Source organism: Homarus americanus, unplaced genomic scaffold (assembly GCF_018991925.1).
Source record: "Homarus americanus isolate GMGI-L3 unplaced genomic scaffold, GMGI_Hamer_2.0 scaffold27231, whole genome shotgun sequence".
NCBI classification, from domain to species: Eukaryota; Metazoa; Arthropoda; class Malacostraca; order Decapoda; family Nephropidae; genus Homarus; species Homarus americanus.
In genome coordinates, this window is record NW_024718545.1 from 3346711 (window position 1) to 3370010 (window position 23300).

At 48.4% G+C, this 23300-nt stretch overlaps 1 protein-coding gene across 26 annotated transcripts in view; it reads left to right on the forward strand.

The window, feature by feature from the left end:
* LOC121859744 (prominin-1-like) overlaps positions 1-23300 on the forward strand; it is a 159984-nt gene that overhangs the window by 98690 nt on the left and 37994 nt on the right. For all 26 annotated transcript variants that reach the window (XM_042356706.1, XM_042356707.1, XM_042356728.1 and 23 more), the window contains exons 3-4: positions 12929-13226; positions 15206-15326. In XM_042356706.1, coding sequence (XP_042212640.1) covers positions 12929-13226; positions 15206-15326 — 419 coding nt within the window. The remainder of the gene's footprint in view (positions 1-12928; positions 13227-15205; positions 15327-23300) is intronic.

A 23300-nucleotide genomic window follows, 5' to 3' on the forward strand; every position in this document is an offset into this window, starting at 1 on the left:
CCCCCCCTCCTCCCTCCCCCCATCGTGTCCATGTAAACTCCAGGCTGGCACTGTACTAGGCTCAGTGCCACCATAACTCTACACCCTCACACTGCCAACCCCGCCTCTCTCGGTGTGTGTGTCTGTCTGTGCCCTAGCTATTCCTGGTGGAGAAGTCTTGTCTACTGCACACCGTCATAATGTAAGAAATGAAAAAAAAAATGATGGTAATTAATTTAGGAGGGTAATGTAAACTTTCTGACATATTGTAGCTTAAAACCGTGACACCAGCTGTTCCGGCCTGCATTCTCTTCCTGCGGTGTGCGTGGTGATGATGAACCCAGGTATTCCTTCGTCAGTAGACCGTGAAATGATGATGATGATGATGGTTGTGGAGGTAATGTCTCTGTGTGTGTGTGTGTGTGTGTGTGTGTGTATAGTAGAGGTGTACAGTTACGAGACAGGTGACACACGTAGTTTCCTATGTAGTGTCACGTGTGTCATAACCTCGCTGCTGAGTGTCACGTTGTGTTTTGCCACTCGCTGTCTGTCTGAATGTCATGGGGATTTACCTGGAGAAATGGGGGCATGTCCTTAGATGTCCTTATTGGCTACGGACACACTTGGAAATGGGGTTATAGCAGACGGGAAGAAGGAAGGAGGGGGGGGGTGTATGGTACGTGTCGCTTAGTATGAAAAATGGAAACCCCAAAAATCGCGTGTCTTGCAGGAGATGGTAGACCAGGTAGGGTGTACGTGTCGTGGACCTCCATCTGTCGTGTGGGGGAGACGACTGGTGGGTGGAGGTGAGCTGTGTAGAGGGAGAGTAACCATTCATAGTTAAGCGTAGGAGTGTGAACATGGGAGGCGTGGAGAGAGAGAGTAAGCTTGCCTCTGTTAGTGAGAGAGAGAGAGAGAGAGAGAGAGAGAGAGAGAGGAGAGAGAGAGAGAGAGGCAGTGTGTGTGATGTTGCCCCCTGTTGTCATGGGTACCGTTGCTCCTCGTTGTCATGGTGGTACTGCTGTTCTCGCTGCCATGGTACCGTTGTTCCCCCTCGTTGCCATGGTACCGTTGCCCCCTCAAGCTGCCATATGGTACCGTTGCCCCCTCGTTGTCATGGTACCGTTGCCCCCTCGTTGTCATGGTACCGTTGCCCCCTCGTTGCCATGGTACCGTTGCTCCCTCGTTGCCATGGTACCGTTGCCCCCTCGTTGCCATGGTACCGTTATACATTCGTTGCCATAGTACCGTTACTGAAGCTCCTCCTTGTGAGTTGTAACGCCCTCCACCCTCGTTACTGTCACGTTATTTGATTAATCTTATTTCATGTGATTTTTTTAGGTAATTGTTTGGCGTCACGTTATTGTTAGTTCTTGTTGTTTATATGTTATTATTTATTGATGGTTTGGTAGGTAATTAACAACAACAGGTGCGGCACTAACAAAGGTTCTTCTCTTTTGTTAACACGTACTGGATGAGATGAGTATGGTGGCTCTCTCTCTCTCTCTCTCTCTCCCCTGGGCTTAAAGCTGGAGGTCCTTGTTCCAGTACACGCCTGTTCAATGTTGTTGCATGGGTATTCATGTGTGTGTGTGTGTGTGTGTGTGTGTGTGTGTGTGTGTCTGTGTGTGTTTACCCTCTAAGACAATAGTATCGTGCTCCACCTTTGATCCCCGAATGACCCTAACGCCCTGACCCTCCCCCTCCCTCTCCCCACCTCTTCCTCTCCCCCTCATCTCCCTTCACCCCAGCCCCACATGCTCAATTCCCTCACCCCATTGCCCCCCCAAGGTTTTACAACCCCCGTCCTCATGACCTGCTGCTGTGAGAACCTGGTGCTATTCTTACGTGACGTCATCCAGTATGTCTCGTGGGAGGTCAGGTCAGAGGTCGTTATTTTATATGCTTCTTAGGAGGTCAGGAGGTCGTCTATTCTCTTGTTAAGTTCACACGTTCGATTACATAGTCTCTCCTCTCTCTCTCTGTAGGTCAAAGGTCATACAAAGGTCACCACATTGTTTTGGGTGGGTTCTCTCTCTCTCTCTCTCTCTCTCATTATGTTTTGCCTATTCCTCCATTTTCTTTCTATTAATGAGGAAAGAGGAGAGAAAGGAGGGGCTATTATGTCTTCAGGTGTGTGTGTAGTGTTGGGTTCTGTGTCAGGTGTGGTGTTGGATGGTGTCAGGTGTGTAGTGTTGGGTTCTGTGTCAGGTGTGGTGTTGGATGGTGTCAGGTGTGATGTTGGATGGTGTCAGTTATAGTGTTGGATGGTTTCAGGTGTGTGGTAGTGTTGGGTCGTATGTCAGGTGTGAGATAATGATGGTATTGAATTCTATGTCAGATATAAGTTGATAAAGGTGTCAGAGTCCTCGTGTCGTTGGTGAGGAAGAAGAAGAAGACCCCTCCTCACAATCTCCTGAAGAAGAAGACGACCCCCTCCCTCCTCACAATCTCCTGAAGAAGAAGACCCACTCCCTCTCACAATATCCTGAAGAAGACGACGACCCCCTTCCTCTCACAATCTCCTGAAGAAGAAGAAGACGACCCCCTCCCTCCTCACAATCTCCTGAAGGGCATCACTGGACAAGGGCTGGGAGGGCGTCATTGTCCTCCTCTAAGAGTTACGTCCCGACCATCAATAGTCAGGACCAGGGGCGGCCTAGTGCTCTTTCCTCGAGGTATGGAGGCAGCCAACCTTGTGAAGACGGTCCTAACATGCCGTATAAGATGACCAGTGAAGACAGTCGTAGATGACCAATGAAGACAGTCGTAGATGATCAGTGAAGACAGTCATAGTTGTAGTAGATGACCAGTGAAGATAGTTTGGGGAGAAAAAGACAACCACCACGAACAAAAACTACCACTACTACCACCACGAACAAAAACAACCACTACCACCACCAAAAACAACCACCACTACCACCACCAAAAACAACCACTTCTACCACCACGAACAAAAACTACCACCACTACTACCACCACGAACAAAATCTACCACTACTACCACCACGAACAAAAACAACCACTACTTCCACCAAAAACAACCACTACCACCACCAAAAACAACCACTACCACCACCAAAAACAACCACTACTACCAGCAGCAGCACGATCTCTCCCCCTCACCCACCACCATGCTCAAGGATTTATGATGAAAGCTCCCGAATTAAATTCTCGCCAAATGCGGCAAATGGCTGGCAATAAGTACGTTTGTTTATACTCGCCAGCGTTTGGGAATACTCGTAAATTTCGCCTGGGTTTGTGGGGAAGGGGGGGAGGGGGTGGTAGGACTCGTAGGGTGGTGGTGGAGGGGGTCGTTGGGAGGTAGTGGTTGGGGGATTGGGACTCGGGGTACTAGCTGGAATTCTCAAAAACTCCCACTGATAATAATCTTCCTCGTTCACCTCCCTGTCTGGCGATGTGATTACAGATCTAACTTAAGGTGTGTGTTTTGTTCTAGTTGGTTCCGATAAGTACGTGAACTCTTAAAGATTTATTTTCAGAGATTCGTAAGTTTATTTTATTTCCCTTTATTGAACCTGAAGACAAAGAGGAGATGGTCAGACTGATGTGGATATATCGCCTCCAGAGTGAATCGTAACGGGAAGCGATCTTTTTAAACCGCCCCACAGTTAAGGGGGAAAAAATGCCTTCCAATCAACCTTGGAGAGTCTCTGAGGTCCTGCCGTCGGGAACACTGAGGTCCTGCCGTCGGGAACACTGAGGTCCTGCCGTCGGGAACACTGAGGTCCTGCCGTCGGGAACACTGAGGTCCTGCCGTCGGGTGCACACCATGTCGGGATGGCAGTGGCTGTCAGTGACCCAGTTTACCGGAAAATGGTGGCCTGGGTCTGGTGGTTGCTGGCGGCATATTGCAAGGCTGGGTGGCCACGGGCGTACGGGTGGGTTTGTGGCTGACAGGGGAAGTGGGTGGGAGGGTGGTGGGCGGGGACAATGGGATTTGGGAATGAGGGTTGGTGTCTGTATTGGTTCATTGATACTCACGGCCGGCGAGTGTGTGGGTGGTGGGTGGATGTGGTGGCAGCAGGGGAAGCCCCCCCACCCCCGCCTTCTAGCACCTCTTACCCTCCAGCTTGGTGTGTCTTATTGACGTCTGACCAGTGCACAGTGATAGAGTGGCAGCCCCGCCCACACTACCACCCCCCGTCCATACTACCACCTCCTGCCCACACCACCACCCCCGCCCACACCACCACCCCTGCCCACACCACCACCCCCGCCCACACCACCACCCTCCCGCCCACACTACCACCCCTGTCCATACCTGCCACCACCCCGCCCACACCACCACCCCCCGTCCACACCACCACCCCCCGTCCACCACCACCCCCCGCCCACACCCACCACCCCTGTCCATACTCACCACCCTCCCGCCCACACCACCACCCCCCTGCCCACACCACACCACCCCTGCCCACACACCACCACCTCCCGCCCACACCACCACCACCCCCCGCCCACACCACCACCACCCCCCGCCCACACTACCACCCCCGTCCATACTACCACCTTCCGCCACCACCACCATCTCCAGCCCACATCCCCATCACCCACCAGCCCACACTCCCCACACCACCCCACCACCCCCTGCCCACTCCACCCTTACCTCCCGCCCACATCCCCATCACCCACCAGCCCACACTCCACCACCCACACCCCCGCCCACAACACCACCCAACTTATATACATTTCTAGCGTACGTACAGATATACAATGATATACACACAGCCATAACATCTTCTCTCTCTCAGTCTTATCTCCTCACAATATATTACGCACTTAAATCAAATCTTCGTAATCCACCAAAGTCCATTGAAGAGTTAAGTGTTTCTCGAGAGGTCGGCGTGAACGAAGAGAAAAGAAAAAGAAAAAAAATAGAGAAAAAAGGCTTTAACTCGTGAACCGTAAACATTTAGGCGTTCGTATAAGAGTCCAATCCGCGATAAATCCACGAACTCCATTAATCCTACCGCCTCCTACTACCCCATTTCCTCCTCCTCCACTGCTTCCCCTTTCTCCTCTCTTTACCTCATTTCCTCTCCTCCCCTTCCTTCCCCCTTTACTCTCCTCTTCCCCCTTTCATCCCCCTTTCCTTCATCTCTCATTCCCCTTCTTCACCTCATCCCCTTTCTCCTTCATCTCTCATCCCCCCTCCTCCTCCTCCCTCCCCCTTCTCCTTCTATTCCCCTTCGCTCTCCCTCATCCCCTTCTCCTCCCTCATTCCCCTTTCCCCGTTTCACGTACCACCGTCTCCTCTCCCTCCTACTCCTTCCTGTGGGTTAAAATAATGGGATCATGGTAGTTATTTTGGAGTTTAACCGATCCCTCAGCCGAACCTCCCACAACACTGGCGGGCCAAGATGGGTCATTGGGTGCGTTGAGGCAGCCTTCTTCTTCTTCTTCTTCTTCTTCTTCCTCCAATAAATAAATAAATAAAATAAATAATCCCTCACGTTTCAACAATATTATCAGTTAGGTCAGGAAAGGCGGGTAGATATAGATGGCATTGCGTTGTTATGTCTTATCGTGAGTTTAAACGTTTATGAAAGATACTTCACGAACACTGGAAGGACAAAACGAGTTGGGTATTGATGGAATGTCTGAATACCGTGACATACCTACCTGTGTGTGTGTGTGTGTGTGTGTGTGTGTGTGAGAAAAATCCGTTGCCAAAATAAAAGAAAAACGACATTCATCAGCAAGGTCAGGAAGAGTGGGAATTAGACTTATTAATAAACACGCCCCCCAAAAATAGGGACCAATAGGAAGAAGGAATCATAAAGGTTGTCTCACCTGATTGGACGAGCTCCTCGAAACAAGTTTTAATAAGTTACGTTTATATGGAGTCGGGGGGATAAGGGTCGCTTTCTTTACGTGTCTAGGTGGAATCAACACGTTTCTTGGGTGGGCTCTCTCTCTCTCTCTCTCTCTCTCTGTAGGGACCTGACTACAACATACACACACCCATCACGACATCCACACAACACGTAGGACCTTCGCTTCAGGGACAATGCTGGGTGGGTGTCTACAGCGACGGGAGAGGAACAGCCATCGATCTGCCACCCGGCGCTGTGCCACCAAGGCCGCCATCGCTGCCGCCTCCGCCACCGCCTCCGCCACCGCCTCCGCCTCCCTCAGATAACAATCACCACGAGACCGCCACAAAAGAGTCAGCCATCATGTTGGTATCTGTGAATATCGCTGATGTATGGAGAGGAGGAGGCCAGGCATCCAGGTACTGCTGGACCTTCCTCGGGAGCTGGCTGGCTGCCTCCCTTACAGCCCCTGTCGGAGTTCGCGAGCCTTTCAATGCCGGGAGATGACCGTACTAAGGCTGTAAGTGTCGGGAAGTGACCGTACTAAAGCTGTAAGTGTCGGGAAGTGACCGTACTAAGTCTGTAACTGCGAGAAAGAACTGTCCCGGGGTTGATGTAAGGTTGCGACCAGTGTCCTCAATCTACGAGGACCAGGGAACCACTGATGTACCGACCACTGAAGAAAGTACGTCGCAACTGACACTAGTACTTTCGCGGCGACGAGTGGCAGGAAGTAACATGCGTGTGTGTGTGTGTGTTCCAGCAGTGTCATCGTCGCCACCATGATGCATCAAGACTCGGCAGTGGCTGTGATCCCGAGTTGCCCCGCGCGTCGCCGTGTGTACCCTGAGGCGCGGCAATATTACCCGGGTGAGGTCCACAGGCTTAGGAAGCGGAGCGAGACAAATCAGCTTTTTCCCGACTCTTGACCTAGTTTTTTTGTAGGGACGGTCCCCGGCTAGAAAAAGACAGGTCACCACTTTCTGGGAACGAGGTCATGACACTAGCAAATCAGGCTGGGCCGGTGGTCACGATAAGGCAGCTTGGCACATTGGAGGTCTATAGCCAGGACGTGTGTTGGGTTGAGGAGCTACAGTGAGCCACACAGTATTGCATCGTGGAGGTGACAGTGTGGGGGTATGGTGGTGGAGGGGTTGGGGGGTAATGCCCGGTGGAGGGAGCCTCTTGATAAATGATGATGGATGATGAATGGTGATGAATTGTGTCGTGATGGGACTACCAGAGACTCAGGAGGGCCGCCACCTTACAGCTGCTGCCAAGTGAGACGGAGTTGACCCAGGGGGACGACACACCTCAACTTCCCCGGTGGGCCAACCTGAAACCGTCTCATCGTTTTTGTCGACAATTGACTATAAATGGATCAAGTATTAAGATATTGACATTTGGACATTGCGCAAGACTCTATCACAAGATGAAAGTTCGACCCCGACTGATGAAGAATGTTTTTGTTTTGTTTTCTGTTTTTAATTACAACGTTGACATATCACACAATCTTTATACTCATGGTTTACCTGGCCTCTCTGTCTCCCTGAAGTACCTGAATGAAATAAAACTCTCCTCACCTTAGATGTATAATCGGGGCTTTTATAACACAGGTTTGGTTGATCAGTCAGAGTGTGTCAGGAGAGTGTCACCATAGCGGTAGATGTCAACCTATATTGGAGCAGCGGAAGATAATCATTCTCTTAACTCGTTGCGGGTCAGGAGGTGTAGGTTAGGTCAGGTCAGGTCAGGTCAGGTCAGGACAGGACAGGACAGTAGAGGGTCGATCATGTTAACTTTTAGCCACGAAATAAAAACTCCATAAAAATTGTCACCAAACATTAAAAATTAACACGAAACATTAAAAATTAACACCAAACATTAAAATTGACACGAAACATTAAAATTTAACACCAGACATTAAAAATTAACACCAGACATTAAAATTCTCACCAAACATTAAGTGTATCTTTTAACTGACTGGTTCATATCGGTCAGAAATATTTAAATCTGCTCGACGTTTGATGGAAATTTGAAAAGATTATTAAGAATGATTATATTTAAGACTTATTTTTTGTTTTAGTCGTTCATGTCTGTCTGTGCCAGGAAATGACGCCATACATTAGAAAAACTCCCCCTTATCCCGCCTCCGCCTATCCCCTCCCCAAATCCATCTATCCTCCCATCCCTATCCCCTCCGTACCTCCATATCCCCCTCTACATCTCTATCCCCCTCATCTATCGTCCCACATCCCCTCTACATCCTATCCCGTCACATCCCTATCCGTCCCATCCCTATCGTCCCCATCCCTATCCCGTCCCCACATCCCCTATCCCTCCCCATCCCCTATCCCTCCCCATATCCCCTATCCCTCCCCACATTCCCCTATCCCGTCTCCACATCCCCCTATTCGATCCACTGTTGAAGTAGGTGACTATTCCTAGCCAGCAGTGCGGGAGGGAGGGAGAAAGGGAAGGAGTGAAGGAAGAAAGGAAGGAAGGAAGGAAGGAGTGTGTGAGTGACGGAGGGAGGGAGTGAGTGGGAGATGGAGTGAGGAGGAGAACGAAGGAGGGGTTGAATGAGTGACGGAGGAAGGGAGTGAGGGAAGGAAGGGAAGAGGTGAAGAAGAAGGAAGGAAGGAAGGAGTGAGGGAAGGTTAAGGTTACAGTATTTCGTGGTCCCGTTGCCTCAGACCCCCGGGAAGGGTTAGATAAGGCTAGAGATCGTATAAGAACTATTGGGTTAGATTTAGTGGAGCTCTTTTGTTGGTGCCGTGACGTGCTAGCCTCAGCGTGTTCCCTCCCTCCTCTCCCGTTCAACCTGTTTTCCTCCTTTCTACACCTTTGTTTATCTATCCCACCACGTCCTGTTGTTGTTGACGTGGGTGTTGTTGTGGACTTTCTCGCACGTCCTGTTGTTGTTGACGTGGGTGTTGTTGATGTGGGTGTTACTGTTATTGACGTGGGTGTTACTGTTATTGACGTGGGTGTGACTGTTATTGACGTGGGTGTTACTGTTATTGACGTGGGTGTTACTGTTATTGTCGTGGGTGTTAATGTTATTGACGTGGGTGTTACTGTTATTGACGTGGGTGTTGTTATTGGTATGGATTGTTGAAGTAGTAAGAGGATTTTTATTAACTATAGTGATAATATATTTTCTACACGTTTATTGACATAGTAAAGGTGTACAGAGGTGTTAGTATGTTTAATAGATTCTGTTTATAAAGTATCACTGCGAAGATCCATCCTGTCTACGGGTTGTGATAACTATCTAGTAGAACATGTTGTAGTTGTTTAAGAGGAAGAAACATAATCCTTTAACTTAATTCCAACTCCAATTTATAACTCAGAAAGGAAAGTCTATATAAAGTCGTGAAATTATTATCCTTATTGATTAAAGAAAAGACTCTCCCTGAATTACACAGAGGGGAAAATACAGGCGTGTGATTATGACACCGTAAGTTAGGGGTCTGGAGTGTCGTGACGTAGATTGCTGGCACTTTTCATGGTAGGAGACGCATGGCCCTTATTATCTCCCCCCTCCCACACACACACACACACACACACACACACACACACACACACACACACACACACACACACACACACACACACACACATACTCACACACACACAACAAGTAGCTGAGTAAGATTTATTGATAATAATTCCTGCCACCTGTACCGGTACCTGGCTTTACGTGGCACAGGTGAAAGAGGTTTTTAACACTCGCTTGATAGCATTCATGACTCCAGTACCTTAATGTGACTTTAGCTTGGGTCTGTTGGACAGTTTGGTGAAGCTTTGCGAGGTGTTTCATGGTCACTGGGCGGTGTGGTGAACCTTATCCTGGGTTTACAAGATCGAATCCTTTTTTTTAGGGATTCCAAGGTACTGATTGGTACGTAGGAACTAATGAAACCTCACCATCTGTTAATAAGACTATTCAGGCGTTGGTGAAGCCTATTGATGTATTATTATTAATTGAAGCCTGGGTAGGTATTCCAGAAAGAAGCTTGGCTAGGTATTACAGAGTGAAACCTTGTCCCAGGTATTCCAATGTACCCGAGGAGCTGTGACGTGCGCGGTCCACAGAGACACAATTACGTCGGGGGGTAGGGAGGTAGCGGGGAAAGAATCCATAACCAATGACAGCCAAGTCCAGCGAGTTGGTCGGGTCTGGAATGAGAGGGGGTCATAAGTCTGGCTGCCTGGACCATCGCCAACCACCACCCATCCTGACTACAATCTATGAAAGTTCCGAACACTGTCGCTAGAGGTCTGGATCCCCCCTAACCGCTCCTGGAATTTCTGGATCATTGCCTGCGGATCACCAGCCTCCTGGAACCCTCGATCGCCCGTCATGGAATTCTGGATCACTGCCTGGATCTTTGCTTTTGGAGTTGTGGATCACTGTATGTCTAGACTATCGATCCGTGGAACTCTGGTGGATCAATGACATTACATTTCTGGATTACTGATCTTGAAACTTGAATCACCACCTCTGGAACTATGGATCACCACCTCTGGAACTATGGATCACCACCTCTGGAACTATGGATCACCACCTCTGGAACTATGGATCACCACCTCTGGAACTACGCATCATCACCTCTGGAACTATGGATAATTTACTTCTGGATCCTGGAATACTTGACAAGAAAGTCAGACCTTGAATATCGTCTTATGTCTTCCCTGGCGAGTAAAAATAGAACCATAACTTCTTGGATAAGTTAAAAATGGAATTGTTAAATCTTGTCTGGAACGTATGGTGTGGTAGAGGGTATGGTGTGGAGTATTACTTAGACGGGAACATGTGGAGTGGTAAAGAGTAAAGTGTGGAGTATTACAGAGGGGAACAATTGGAGTATTATCGGGGAATGTATGAAATGTTACAGTAAGAGTGGAACAATGATGACAGTATATCTTGTTGTCGCCAAAATATCTTACGAAATTAGTCAAAATTACACACTTTCTGAAGGAACGAAGGAATGTAGGAAGGAAGGAGTGTTGAAAAAATAATAATAATAGCCACGAATTATTCTGTTCACTTACGGCTGTTGTATTTGATGATAATGTTAGTGATTACGGCCATTGAGCGTGTAGGTTTGATACTTATAGTTACACGCTGTTGTTATGGGTGTGGTGGTGGTAGTGGTAGTGGTGTTCTCCCTCTCTTATTCACGGTTTTTAGACGTGGTGGTTGTGTGTGTTCTTCGTTATTCCTTGCTTATATTTCTCACATTATTGTATTTCACACACACACACACACACACCACACACACACACACACACACACACACACACACACACCTGTATTTCATCAACATCTTCAACAATAATCCTCCCTCCCTCCCTCTTTTACACACACACACACACACACACTGCTGTATTTCGTGTCCATCAGTACAGCAGCTGTAATGTATGATGTCTCCTGGGTACATAAACCACCACGTTATGAAAGCTCTTGGTACGAGGGAAAGAATTGGGTAAGAAATTGGCGTCCCTAATAGATGCAAATTAGCAGTGCATGACCCATTACAGTCCACTGCTAGATAATGACTTGTAAATGAGCCATGGGCGAGGTGGACCACTCACCCTAGTGGAACATGAGCGTAGCAACACACGGTAACTCTGTGGCTCTGTTTGGCTACTGTGTCACTCATTATGGCTTGTTTGTCACTCATGATGGTTTGTGTCACGTCTCATGGTTCCTGTGTCACACCCCATGGCTCTTGTGTCACACTTCATGGCTCTTGTGTCACTCATGGCTCTTGTGTTACTTCTCATGAGTCCTGTGTCACTCATGGCTCTTGTGTTACTCCTCATGACTCCTGTGTCACACCTCATGGCTCCTGTGTCACTCCTCTCCCTTGGTTCCTGTGTCTCTCCTTGGTTCATGTCCTCCTCATGGCTCCTATGTCCTCCTCATAGCTCTGTGTCATAGGCCACCTCCTGTGTCCACTCACTTGGCTCTAAATGTTAACCGATGTCTCCTGTGTCACTCCTCAAGGCTCCTGTTTCACTTCTGGCTCTGTGTCACTCCTCATGGCTCCTGTCACTCATGGCTTTGTCACTCATGGCTTCTTTGTCACTCATGGCTCTGTGTCACTCATGGCTCTTGTGTCACTCATGGCTTTATGTCACTCATGGCTTCTGTGTCACTCATGGCTCTTCTGTGTCGCTCATGGCTTTATGCTCACTCATGGCTTCTGTGTCACTCATAGCTTCTGTGTCTCCTCTCATGGCTTCTTTGTCACTCATGGCTCTGTGTCACTCATGGCTCTTGTGTCACTCATGGCTTTATGTCACTCATGGCTTCTGTGTCACTCATGGCTCCTGAGTTAGCCATGAAGTCGTTATTATTTGTTATCAAATGTTTACATATTTTATCGTCTAGTCTCCATTACCTGTTACGACACAATTAGGTCACCTGTTTGTAACTGATTAGTGACTGTGAAATGTTTAGCAAGGTGTTGTGTTGTGTAACTCGAGGAGGAAGAAAACCAGACACTAGGTAGGAGAACATTCGCCTGGCGTTACTATACCATGAGTGTGTTATCTCTAGTAGTGTTAAATTCTCGTGCTGGCGTTGTCTTGGGTTCTCCATTGATCTTCTTTACTGATTTGTCTGATGGATGGTTTTGTGATTCAGGGATCTTTTTGGGGGGTCTTGCTGTGTAGTGGAGGCGGGTGTGAGGGACGCTGCCAGCCACTTGTCTTAATAACACCGGTTGATAATGTGACTTAATTGAGAAGGAGGGAGGGGGGTGAGTGGAGAGGGAGGGTTAGGAAAGGGTAGGGAGAGGAGTGAGTGAAGGGTAGGGAGGGGAGGTAAACGACTGGATCACCTGAAGATTAAACACCCTAGCTTACTTCACATCATGGTTAAACACTCTTAACGTTAAAGAGAGAGAGAGAGAGAGAGAGAGTGTGTGTGTGTGCGTGCAGTATGTATTACAAGGTGTTATTATTATTATTATTATTATTATTATTATTATTATTATTATTATTATTATTATTATTATTATTATTATTACTATTATTATTATTGTTTTTATTATTATTATTATTATTATTATTATTATTATTATTATTCGTTACAGAGTCGCTGGTGTCACAAGAGTTGGCACAGCCGACACTGGACAAGCAGCAGGCGATGCGTGTGGTGTCGGAGCTGGAGGCTAATTGGGACGTGTTGGTGATGCACTACATCGGCCTGGTGGCGCTGGTGGTGATCGGGTGTCTCATGATCGTCATTATGCCCCTCGCCGGCCTGGTGTTCGCCTGCTGCCGCTGTGCTGGCCGGTGTGGCGCTCACGAACCTCACTACGACAAGAAGCGCGACCCCTGCAAGAGAGCCACCCTGGGCACCTTGCTGGCTATACTGGTGGTGGTCATATTGTGAGTCTGTCCTCCCTTACTTGAACTCCCTGTCACACGCACTTATTCCTTCCTCCCCGTCTTCCTCTCTTACTCCCTTGCCACTTACTTTACTCCCTGTCTAACTCCCTTATTCTGTCTCACTCCCTCCTTTGCCTCCCTACCTCCTTGTCTTCTTTCTCCTCTCTTATCTTCACTATCCCAAACCACTCTTCCCCCTCCCCTCTTCCCCCACTCCTCCCTCTAATCTCTCACTCCATCATCCTCCCTCCTCCCCCCTCACTCCCTTCTTCGCTTCTCTTCTCCCCTTTTTATTTTTCCTCCCTCCTCTTACTCTCCCTCCCTCTATTCTCCACCCTTCCCTTCCACCATATTCCTCCAATCATTCCCTCCTTATCAGAATTACAGGACAGTATTATGGAGAGAAAATGCTGAAAAATTATTGTACTTTACTGTATTGCTAACGAACAAAATTAAAGAAAATACAAAATTACTGTATTGTATAATGTCGGAAAAATGATACATTACAAAAACAAAATACAGTATTACATAAAAAATACAAAATTACTGTATTAAGGCGAGAAAAAACTTATACCAAAATACAAAAATTCTTGTAATATGGCAAGAAAAAATGATTACAAAAATATACCAAAAAGATGACACCAAAAAATACAATATTACGGAAAAAAACGGTTTAGAAAAAGTACAAAATTACTGTATTATGGTAAAAAAAGGTTCAGTCTTTCTTTTGATAGAATTTAACGCTACAGTGAACACCTTAATGAAATAACTGGCCTGAAGATGTAGTGGTGGAGAGGGAAGAATGATGGAGGGAGGAAGATTGATGGAGAAGAGGTGGGGGAGGGAAGAATGATGGAGAGAGGTGGGAAGAATGATGGGGGAGAGGGGAGAATAATGGAAAGAGGAGGTGGGAGAGGAAAGAATGATGGGGAAAGGGGAGAATGATGGAAGGAGGAGGTGGGGGTGGAGAGAATGATGGAAGTAGGAGGTGGGGGAGGGAAGAATGATGGAGGAGAGAGGTAGGAGAGGGAAGAATGATGGAGGGAGGAAGAATGGTGGAGGAGATGAGAGGGGGAAGAATGATGGAAGCAGGTAGGAAAGGGTAGAATGATGGAGGGGAGAGGTAGGACAGGGAAGAATGGTCGAGGAAGGGAGAAGGACGTGTGAAGGAGAAAAAGAATGATAAGGAAAAAGAGAGGTGGGAGAGGGTGAAGGAAGAGGAAGTGAAGGAGGGAAGGAAGAGAGAGGGTGTGTGAAGGAAAGACGGATATGAAAGAAAGAAAGGGAGTGGAGGAAGAGAGAGAGAAGGAATAAAGGAGGAGAGAAGGAAGGAAAGAAAGAGAAAAGGAAAAGATATTATTTTTGTATTTTTATTTCTGTAACCCAACCACCTCTTTTTGCAATGTTAATTCTGTATTTTTTGTTATTTCCTTCATTTTATTCATCCGTAATACAGTAATGTTGTATTTTATAACATCCACAACTGTATTTTTTGTAACGTCTTTAATCTTTCCATAATACAGTAATTTTGTATATATTAATTTTCTTCATTTTTTCTGTATTTGAGACTTGACAGTATGAAGTGTCTCGTATATTTTATAAGTGTGTTGATAAGTACTTGAAGGGCTGAGTCTGGTATTGGGTGATAAGTGTGTTCTATAAGTGTATTCTGGGTTTGTAAGTGTGGGTTATACTTACAGGTTGGTTTAGGTGTTCTTAGTATTTGTAAGTGTGTTCTAAGTGATTATAAGTGTGTTCTGAGTGTTAATAAGTGTCATGAGTGTTTATAAGTGTGTTCTGAGTGTTTATAAGTGTGTTCTGAGTGTTTATAAGTGTGTTCTGAGTGTTTATAAGTGTGTTCTGAGTCTTTATAAGTGTTGGGAATGTTTATAAGTGTATTCTAAGTGTTTATAAGTGTGTTCTGAGTATTCATCATGGTATTTTCTATGTTTCTAAGTGCCTGAACGTCTACTTGACAGGTTGGGTCTGGTGTGTTCCTTCGTGTCCAACGCCAGGATGGAGGAGGGGATCCAAGGACTGCCTAAGGACTGGTCCCTCGCTGTCCACGATACCAAACTCTTCCTCAATAATACCGATAGCGTGAGTACCTTACCTGGGGTCTACCTGCTCTAGTTCCTCTTCTCTGGGGGTGTTCTCTGGGGGTATTATATGGGGATATCCTTTTATGGGGGTGGGGGTATTTAGGGGACCTCCTTTTATGGGGGTGGGGGAATCTGGGGGCCTTTTATGGGGGCGGGGGGGGTCTCTCTGGGGTCTTTTTGTGGATGTGGTTTTGGGGTTCTTCTATCTGGGGGAGGGGTATAGTCTGGGGCTTTCCTCTGGGGGTGTGGTTAGGGTTAGGGTCTTCCTCTCTGGGGGTGTAATGTGAGGGATTTCAAAGCTTCTAGAGGGTATGTTAGGGTTTTTTCAGAGTCAGGGATGTATTATAAGGGGTTTTGGGGAGAATTTAGGGAATTTCTGCTTCTCTGGGGGTTGTAAGTTTCTTAGGGGGCTGTGATTCTGGATGTTGGACCTTTCAAGGGTGTGGCCAATAAATTGAGAGTGAGGTCAGGTCAGGTCAACCCCAGACATGTGTTTTGTGACCTCCTGGGCTGAGATTAGTGAGGTCAAGTAGGGATAAACTGACTGGATGGTGGTAGTTGGAGTAGTGGTGGTGATAGTCGTTCGGATGGTGGTAGTCAAGATATTGATAATGGTAGTTAAGATGATGGTAATGATACTGGAATGGAAATGGTAGTAATGATGATGATGGTGAGTGGAACAAATCACCATACGCCATCATTAAACTCGTTGGGAAGCTTTAATTATTGGTTGGACAGATAATAGGAGTGATAAGGGTTGGGTGTAAACAGGGCTATACCTCGTGTGGACCAATAGGCTTAGAGCAGTTCCCTTTAATGATGATATGGATCCAGCTTATCGGGAGAGATTTACCTCCTTCCGTCTACTGTCTACCGTCTACCGTCTCCCGTCTACTCCCCCGTCCCTATAAAAAGTGTACCTCTTGCATCTGTACACCTGATAAATCAGTAAGGGGGAGGAAGGTAAATTGAGTTACGACCCCTCACCTTCCTCAGTCTCCCCCGATGTCAATAAGGGGTAAATTAAATTACCATCATTCACATTTCCTTCCCACTACCCTCACCCCTCACTACCCTCACCCCTCACTACCTTCACCCCCCACTACCCTCACCCCCACTACCCTCACCCCCCCACTACCCTCACCCCTCCCTACCTCACCCCTCCACTACCCTCTTCCCTCACTAACACCCCCCACTACCTTCACCCCTCACTACCCTCACCCCTCCTACCCTCACCCCTCCCTACCTCACCCCCTCACCCCTCACCCTCACCCCTCACTACCACCCCTCCACTACCCTCACCCCTCCTCACCCCCCCTACCTTCACCTACCCTCACCCCTCACTACCCTCACCCCTCACTACCCCTCACCCCTTGCTAGTTTCACTCCATGAGCCTTCATTGCCCAGGAGTAGCCATTCTAAAATCATAAAGTCAGACCTAATTACGCGGTTTTAGGTCACTCAACACACACACACACACACACACACACACACACACACACACAGGAGGCAGCTTGGCACGACCCTTGTGCTGGAGGAGAGCTTTCTGGTGTGTTTCCAAGACCCGAGTCCTCCCTCCACCGTCACTCACCTACCCCTATGCTCCCTTACCTACTACCATGCTCCCTCACCTACTACCATGCTCCCTCACCTACTACCATGCCTCTCACCTGCCCCATGTTCCCTCACCCGCCCAAAGTCCTTCACCTGACCCCTCACCTGCCCCATAACCCTCCCACACTCGACTTTTCCTACCCATCCTCACTATTTCCCCTCACCACCACTACACCCCAATACTCATTTCCTCCCCTCTTCCCCATTTCCTCCCCTCTTCCCCATTTCCCTCCCCATCTCTTCCTCCCCTCTTTATTTCCCTTTTATTTCCCTCACATCCCTTCTTCCTCCCTCTCTGCCCTCCCTCCTTGTTTCCTTCTCCCTCCTCTCCACCCTTCACTTCCTCTCTCATTTCCCCTCACTCTGGTTATTCCTCCCTCTATCCAGTTTTCTGCTTCTTCCTTCTTTCCCCATTAGCTCCTCTCGTCTACATCCCTCCTTCCCCTCCTTCCTTCCCCTCCTTCTCTCCCTTCCTCCCAGCTGTGTGTTGTGCAGGGAGGCGTCGTCATTGTGTGTGTGTGTGTGTGTGTGTGTGTGTGTGTGTGTGTGTGTGTGTGTGTGTGTCTCCTCCCAAAGGTTGTGTCAGTTGGCGAGTCCCACAGTGAAATTATGACCAGCACAAACACTCTGTAAGGATCTTTAACCTACTAAGGTCCCAGTGTGGCCCAGCGGTGGCGTCTATTGAGTGCTTATAAAGATAGCAGTGAGGAGGTCCAGGGCAATCACACACACACACACACACACACACACACACACACACACACACACACCAACACACACACACACGTCTTTGGTCTAGCTCCCTGTTGCCTTTGTATTGCAGGTGGTCATTATCTTGTGCCTTCCTGAATTACATCCCATATTTTGTTGGGTGTTATGTGCGGGTGTGTGTGTGTGGGAAAGGTTTCGATGCACGTTGGGTATGTGGGTGGGGGGTGAGTGGTGTGGATGGGGGGGTGGGGGGTGTGTTGCTAATGTCTCTGGTGATTGGGAGGGGGGTTGGGGTGCAAGGACCAGGGTTGAGATTGATGGTGGTAGTGATGGTGGTGGGACCCGCATCATATGGTGTGGTGGGGTGAGGGGTGACTGGAGAGGTCCTTGCGAGGTACTGCTAAAAGGCGGGAAACGTGGGAGAGTGGAAGGGAGAGGTGGATAAGGGAGAGGCATGCAGGGAGAGTTAAGCCGCTTCTCTCAACACCATCCGGATCACAAACTATGCTCTGAGAAGTCCTGGATAAAGGAGAAAATGGATAACTGTTATGCTACTGGGGTTAGGTTTGGTTAGGTTAGGTTTGGTTCGGTTTGAGTTACTGCTCATCCCAACAGCTATCCACCCTCAACACCTATCCACCATCCCAACACCTATCCCTCCCAACACCATCCCACCATCCACCTCCACCCATCCCAACACCTATCACCCATCCCAACACCTATCACCCATCCCAACACCTATCCACCCATCCCAACACCTATCCCACCCATCCCAACACCTATCCACCCATCCCAACACCTATCCCACCCATCCCAACACCTATCCCACCCATCCCAACACCTATCCCACCCATCCCAACACCTATCACCGTCCCAACACCTATCCCACCATCCCAACACCTATCACCATCCCAACACCTATCCCACCCATCCCAACACCCTCCTATACACAGGTCAGGTATAAACACATGAAAATAGTGGTATGGTCAGAAAGAAATGGAAGTGAAGCAAAGGAGAGAGTGATAACGGAAGAGTGTGGTAAGTAACGTAGATGGGAGTGGCGTTTGATGATGATGGGGGGAGGGAGGAGAGGGTAAAGTGTTTGATTAGGTGGTAGAAGCAGAAGAAGGTGATAATGGAGGAGGAAGGAAGGAAGGAAGGAAGGAAGGAAGGGATAATGGTAATGGTGAGAGATGGAAATATTTATAATGACAGGTAAGTGGCCGAAAGGTGTGTTGTTTGTGTGTGGTGGTGGGGTTGTGTATAGTCATCTGTCTCTTACTGGCCTGGATTTGGGGAGGTGGGGGGGGGGGTTTTCCTTCTCTCTCTCACACCTGTTTCTACTATCAACCTCGGTGCCTCCTTCCCCCTCCCTTTCTTCTCCAATGACAGCCTGATCAACACGTCTCTCTCTCTCTCTCTCTCTCTCTCTCTCTCTCTCTCTCTCTCTCTCTCTCTCTAGCGCGCCGGTTAGTCGCCCTCAACCCACAGTCCTCAACCCATGGTCCCCTCAACCCCTCGCCCTCAACCCCGCCCCCTCACCAACAGTCCCCTCAACCCCACGTCCCCTCAACCCCAGTCCCTCAACCCCACCTCCCTCAACCCCTCCCTCAACCCCCTCCCCTCAACCCCCTCCCCTCAACCCCTCCCTCCCACACGCCCTCAACCCCACACTCCCTCAACCCACCCCTCCACCCCACCTCCCCTCCAACCCACACTCCCCTCAACCCACAGTCCCTCCAACCCACAGTCCCATCTTCCTCAGCTTAAATGAGACCCACACATGATACTCCTAAGACTAATGAAGGCAAAATGATAAGAGCTGAGAACCTAATGTTGAAGAGGTGCTAATAATGTGATTTAATAAAGGTGAGGTCAGGTGAGGTCAGGTGAGGTCAGGTGAGGGGAGAGGGTGGTCATATTATGTTACTCATGTTGGTGTTTATTTGTGTGTGTGTGTATAAGGAGAGAGAGAGAGAGAGAGAGAGAGAGAGGAGAAAGAGAGAGAGAGAGAGAGAGACATTGCAAGACTTTCGTGAGAGAGTTTTGGGCAGGAGAGGTAGTTGTGACGGTGTGTGTGGGGGAGGAGGGGGGATGGTGGTGAGTGTGTGTGAGGGAAGGGAGGGAGGAGGAGGGAGAGACTGAGGGAAAATAAGACGTTCTTCTGACCTAAAGGAAACTGGGTCGCGTTGTGGACCTCCCAAGACTTCCGTGATTCCTGAGAGAGAGAGAGAGAGAGAGATTTTGTCATTCATAATTCATGTTTGTGTTCCATTTAATGACGAATTGTAATACTAAAGGTGGTTGTTGTGGTAGTAGTAGTCACTGAATGCCGTATAGATCTGCGGCTCAACTAACTCAACACAACTAAGGTAGCTATTTATGTATTAGGATATATAATTTTAAGGTAATAAAATGGCGGCGAAGGTGTGGCTATTGGGGGAGGCTGGAGGCCATTAAAAAAAGAAAAAAGTAGTAGTAGTAGTAATGGTGGGTAGTTGGTAGCAGAAATAATGGTTGAATCTCCTCGTAGTATCATGTGGACAGTAGTGTTATCCGAAGAGAGAGAGAGAGAGAGTGAGTATGTGTGTGTGTCTGCGTGCGTGTGTGTGTGTGTGTGTGCGCGCGCTGATTTTGTTGAGGGCAGTAGCGAGGTGACGTCGGCGAGAGGAGATGCGTAGATGTAGCTATGGAGGTGAGGGTGGAGGCGTAGTTGTGGGGTGGAGGCGTAGACGTGGGTGTAGGACTGGGTGTGGAGGCGTAGTTGTGGAGGGTGGAGGCCGACGTGGGTGTAGGACTGGGTGTGGAGGCGTAGTTGTGGGGGGTGGAGGCGTAGTTGTGGGAGGCCTAGATGTGGGTGTAGGACTTGGTGTGGAGGCGTAGTTGTGGGGTGGAGGCGTAGTTGTGAGGCCTAGATGTGGGTGAGGACTGGGGTGGAGGCGTAGTTGTGAGGGTGGAGGCCTAGACGTGGGTGTAGGACTGGGTGTGGAGGCGTAGTGTGGGGGTGGAGGCGTAGTTGTGGAGGCCTAGACGTGTGTAGGACTGGGTGGAGGCGTAGTTGTGAGGATGGAGGCCTAGACGTGGGTGTAGAACTGGGTCTGGAGGCGTAGTTGTGGGGGTGGAGGGAGGTCAGCAGGTGGTTGGTGGGACGAGTACTTGAGGCTTCATCTGTTTTGACGGGGACGAGGATTAGATACCAGGCAGGAGGTGATAGTGTTGCAGCAACCTCAGCCCGGGGAGACAGGAGAGTAAGGGGTGAAGGAGGGTAGAGGGAAGGGATGGGTGGTGTAGAGGCGCGGTGTAAGTTTCCCGTGGGCGGCGGGTGAGGTGTGCGGAACAGGTAGGGGCGGCGTAGCGCATGACTTGCCAACCCACGCCGAGGAACCTTCCCCGCGCCTCCCACTTCCGCCTCCACCGCCAATACCACCAGCAGGAGGCCCACTGCATCTCCACCTCCTCCTCCTAGCTGCCCGCCCTCGTCCCCCTACCCTTCACACTATCATTTTTTCCACCACCTCCCTCTCCTACACCCTCTTCTCCTCACCAAGCCAGTTCCCCCCCTCCCCCTACCCCGTCTTCCTAGCTGATACCGGCTTACCCAGATCCAGTTAGCGTTTCGTGTTCCTCCTCCACCCATTCCCTCCCTCTCCCCTTCACTCCCTCTCCTTCCTCCCTCCCCTTCACTCCTCTCCCTTCCCTCCCTCCACTCTACTCTTCTTCCCAGTTCTCCTCCACTCACCACCTATTATCCTTTTTTCTTTATCGTCCTGTTTCCCACCCCGGCGTTCTCTCCTCGTAAAATGCGTAATTGTTACCTTTAGGTCTGGTCAGATCAGGTCAGGTCAGGCAGATGAATCGGACGGACGAAGGAACGAACGCCAGGCACAAGGGCAACAAAGTTTCCATATAGACACACACACACACACACACACACACACGTATATTATTATGTCTATATCACATATAAGTTTGTATATTTTCAGCCACCGGCTGCAACACTGTTAATAAACCTATTATTATATATTACACAAACAGCTGGTTTTGGTCAGAGGTAGGTGTGTGTGTGTGTGTGTGTGTGTGTGTGTGTGTGTGTGTGTGTGTGTGTGTGTGTGTGTGTGTGTGTGTGTGTGTGTGTGTGTGTGTGTGTGTGTTCATCATTTTGCCACCAACCAGGAAAGACTTGAAGAGATTAAACGAGAGATATTCATTCGACTTTTTCTGTCCTGCTTGATTGCTTCCCTGGTCCGTCACCCCTGAGCTGGATCACTTAATGCAAACGTTTCTCTCTCTCTCTCTCAGTGTGTGGGTGGGTCTTAAAGTAATATAGTCAGAGGTAGTGTGTGTGTGTGTGTGTGTGTGTGTGTGTGTGAGGCGTTATTATCCAATAGCTTCGTCCACACACACAACACACACACACACGCGCGCGCGAGAAAATGGAACTAGGATCAGAAAAATGCACTTTGTTACATCAGACCCAAGCGGCTCCCGGCAGCTATTACCGACCTCAAGGCAGGAAGGTCTTCTGAGCCACACGAGGGAGAGGTGGATAGAAGCGGATGGTTGGGTAGATATATGTGTGGATGGGGGTGGGTGGATGGATGGATGGATAGATAGATAAATAAATAGATAGATAGATAGATAGAGACGAAGGAATGAGTAGGTGGGTGGCTGGATGAGTGTGTGGGTGAATGGATAGACGAGTGGATAGCTGGATGAATGAGTAGGTAGGTGGATGTATAACTGAGTAGGTGTATGGATGGATAGATGGATAAATTGTAAGATTGATAAATGGATGGACGATTGGATAGATAAATAGACGGATGGATAGATGAAGGGGAAGGACGGACGGGAGAGACCTAGTATTTCAAACTTAAAATTGTGGTCTCCGTTCAGTGGAAATTCAAGTCTTTATTGAAAGTGTGTGTGTGTGTGTGTGTGTGTGTGTGTGTGTGTGTGTGAACGGCTTTCGTAATAATAATAATAATAATAATAATAACAACAACAATAATAAAGCGTTGTGAATGAAAATGTAAAACAAAGAAAACGGTGCTGTAGACGAGGGGTGGGAGGGGTAACTATGGCAATCTCGGAGAATACGAAGAACCTCTCGCATAAATGGAAGGAAACTTTATTATATTTTTTTTCCCCCTCCATATGTGTCAAGTTGGAGCCCAGCCAGCAGATAACACCACCAGCCACCACGAGGGTAAAATACTGACCAAGTAATCCACTCACATACCCGGGATATCTGACGGAAACTTTACCATTTTCCCCAATAAGTCAACTTTTCTGTAATTTTCCCTTAAGATATATATGATGGAAACTTGATTATTTCTTTTGTTAGTCAATTTTAAATTATTTTTTCCCCTCAATTTTTTACGGAAATTACTTGTGTGGTTTGTTTACATCATCATTCTAATTCCACTGTTTACTGTTTAATCTCTCCTCTCCTCCTCCTCCTCTCCTCCCCTCTCCTCCTCTCCTCCCTCCTCCCTCCCTCCCTCCCTCCCTCCCTCCTCTCTCATGGAACAGGTCGTTGAAGGCAGACATTAAGTAATCTTCGACAGGTGTATGTATGTATATACGTCTACCTGTACGATTTCTATACCAGTGTGGCTAATTACATGCTTGACGTCATTACCTGTT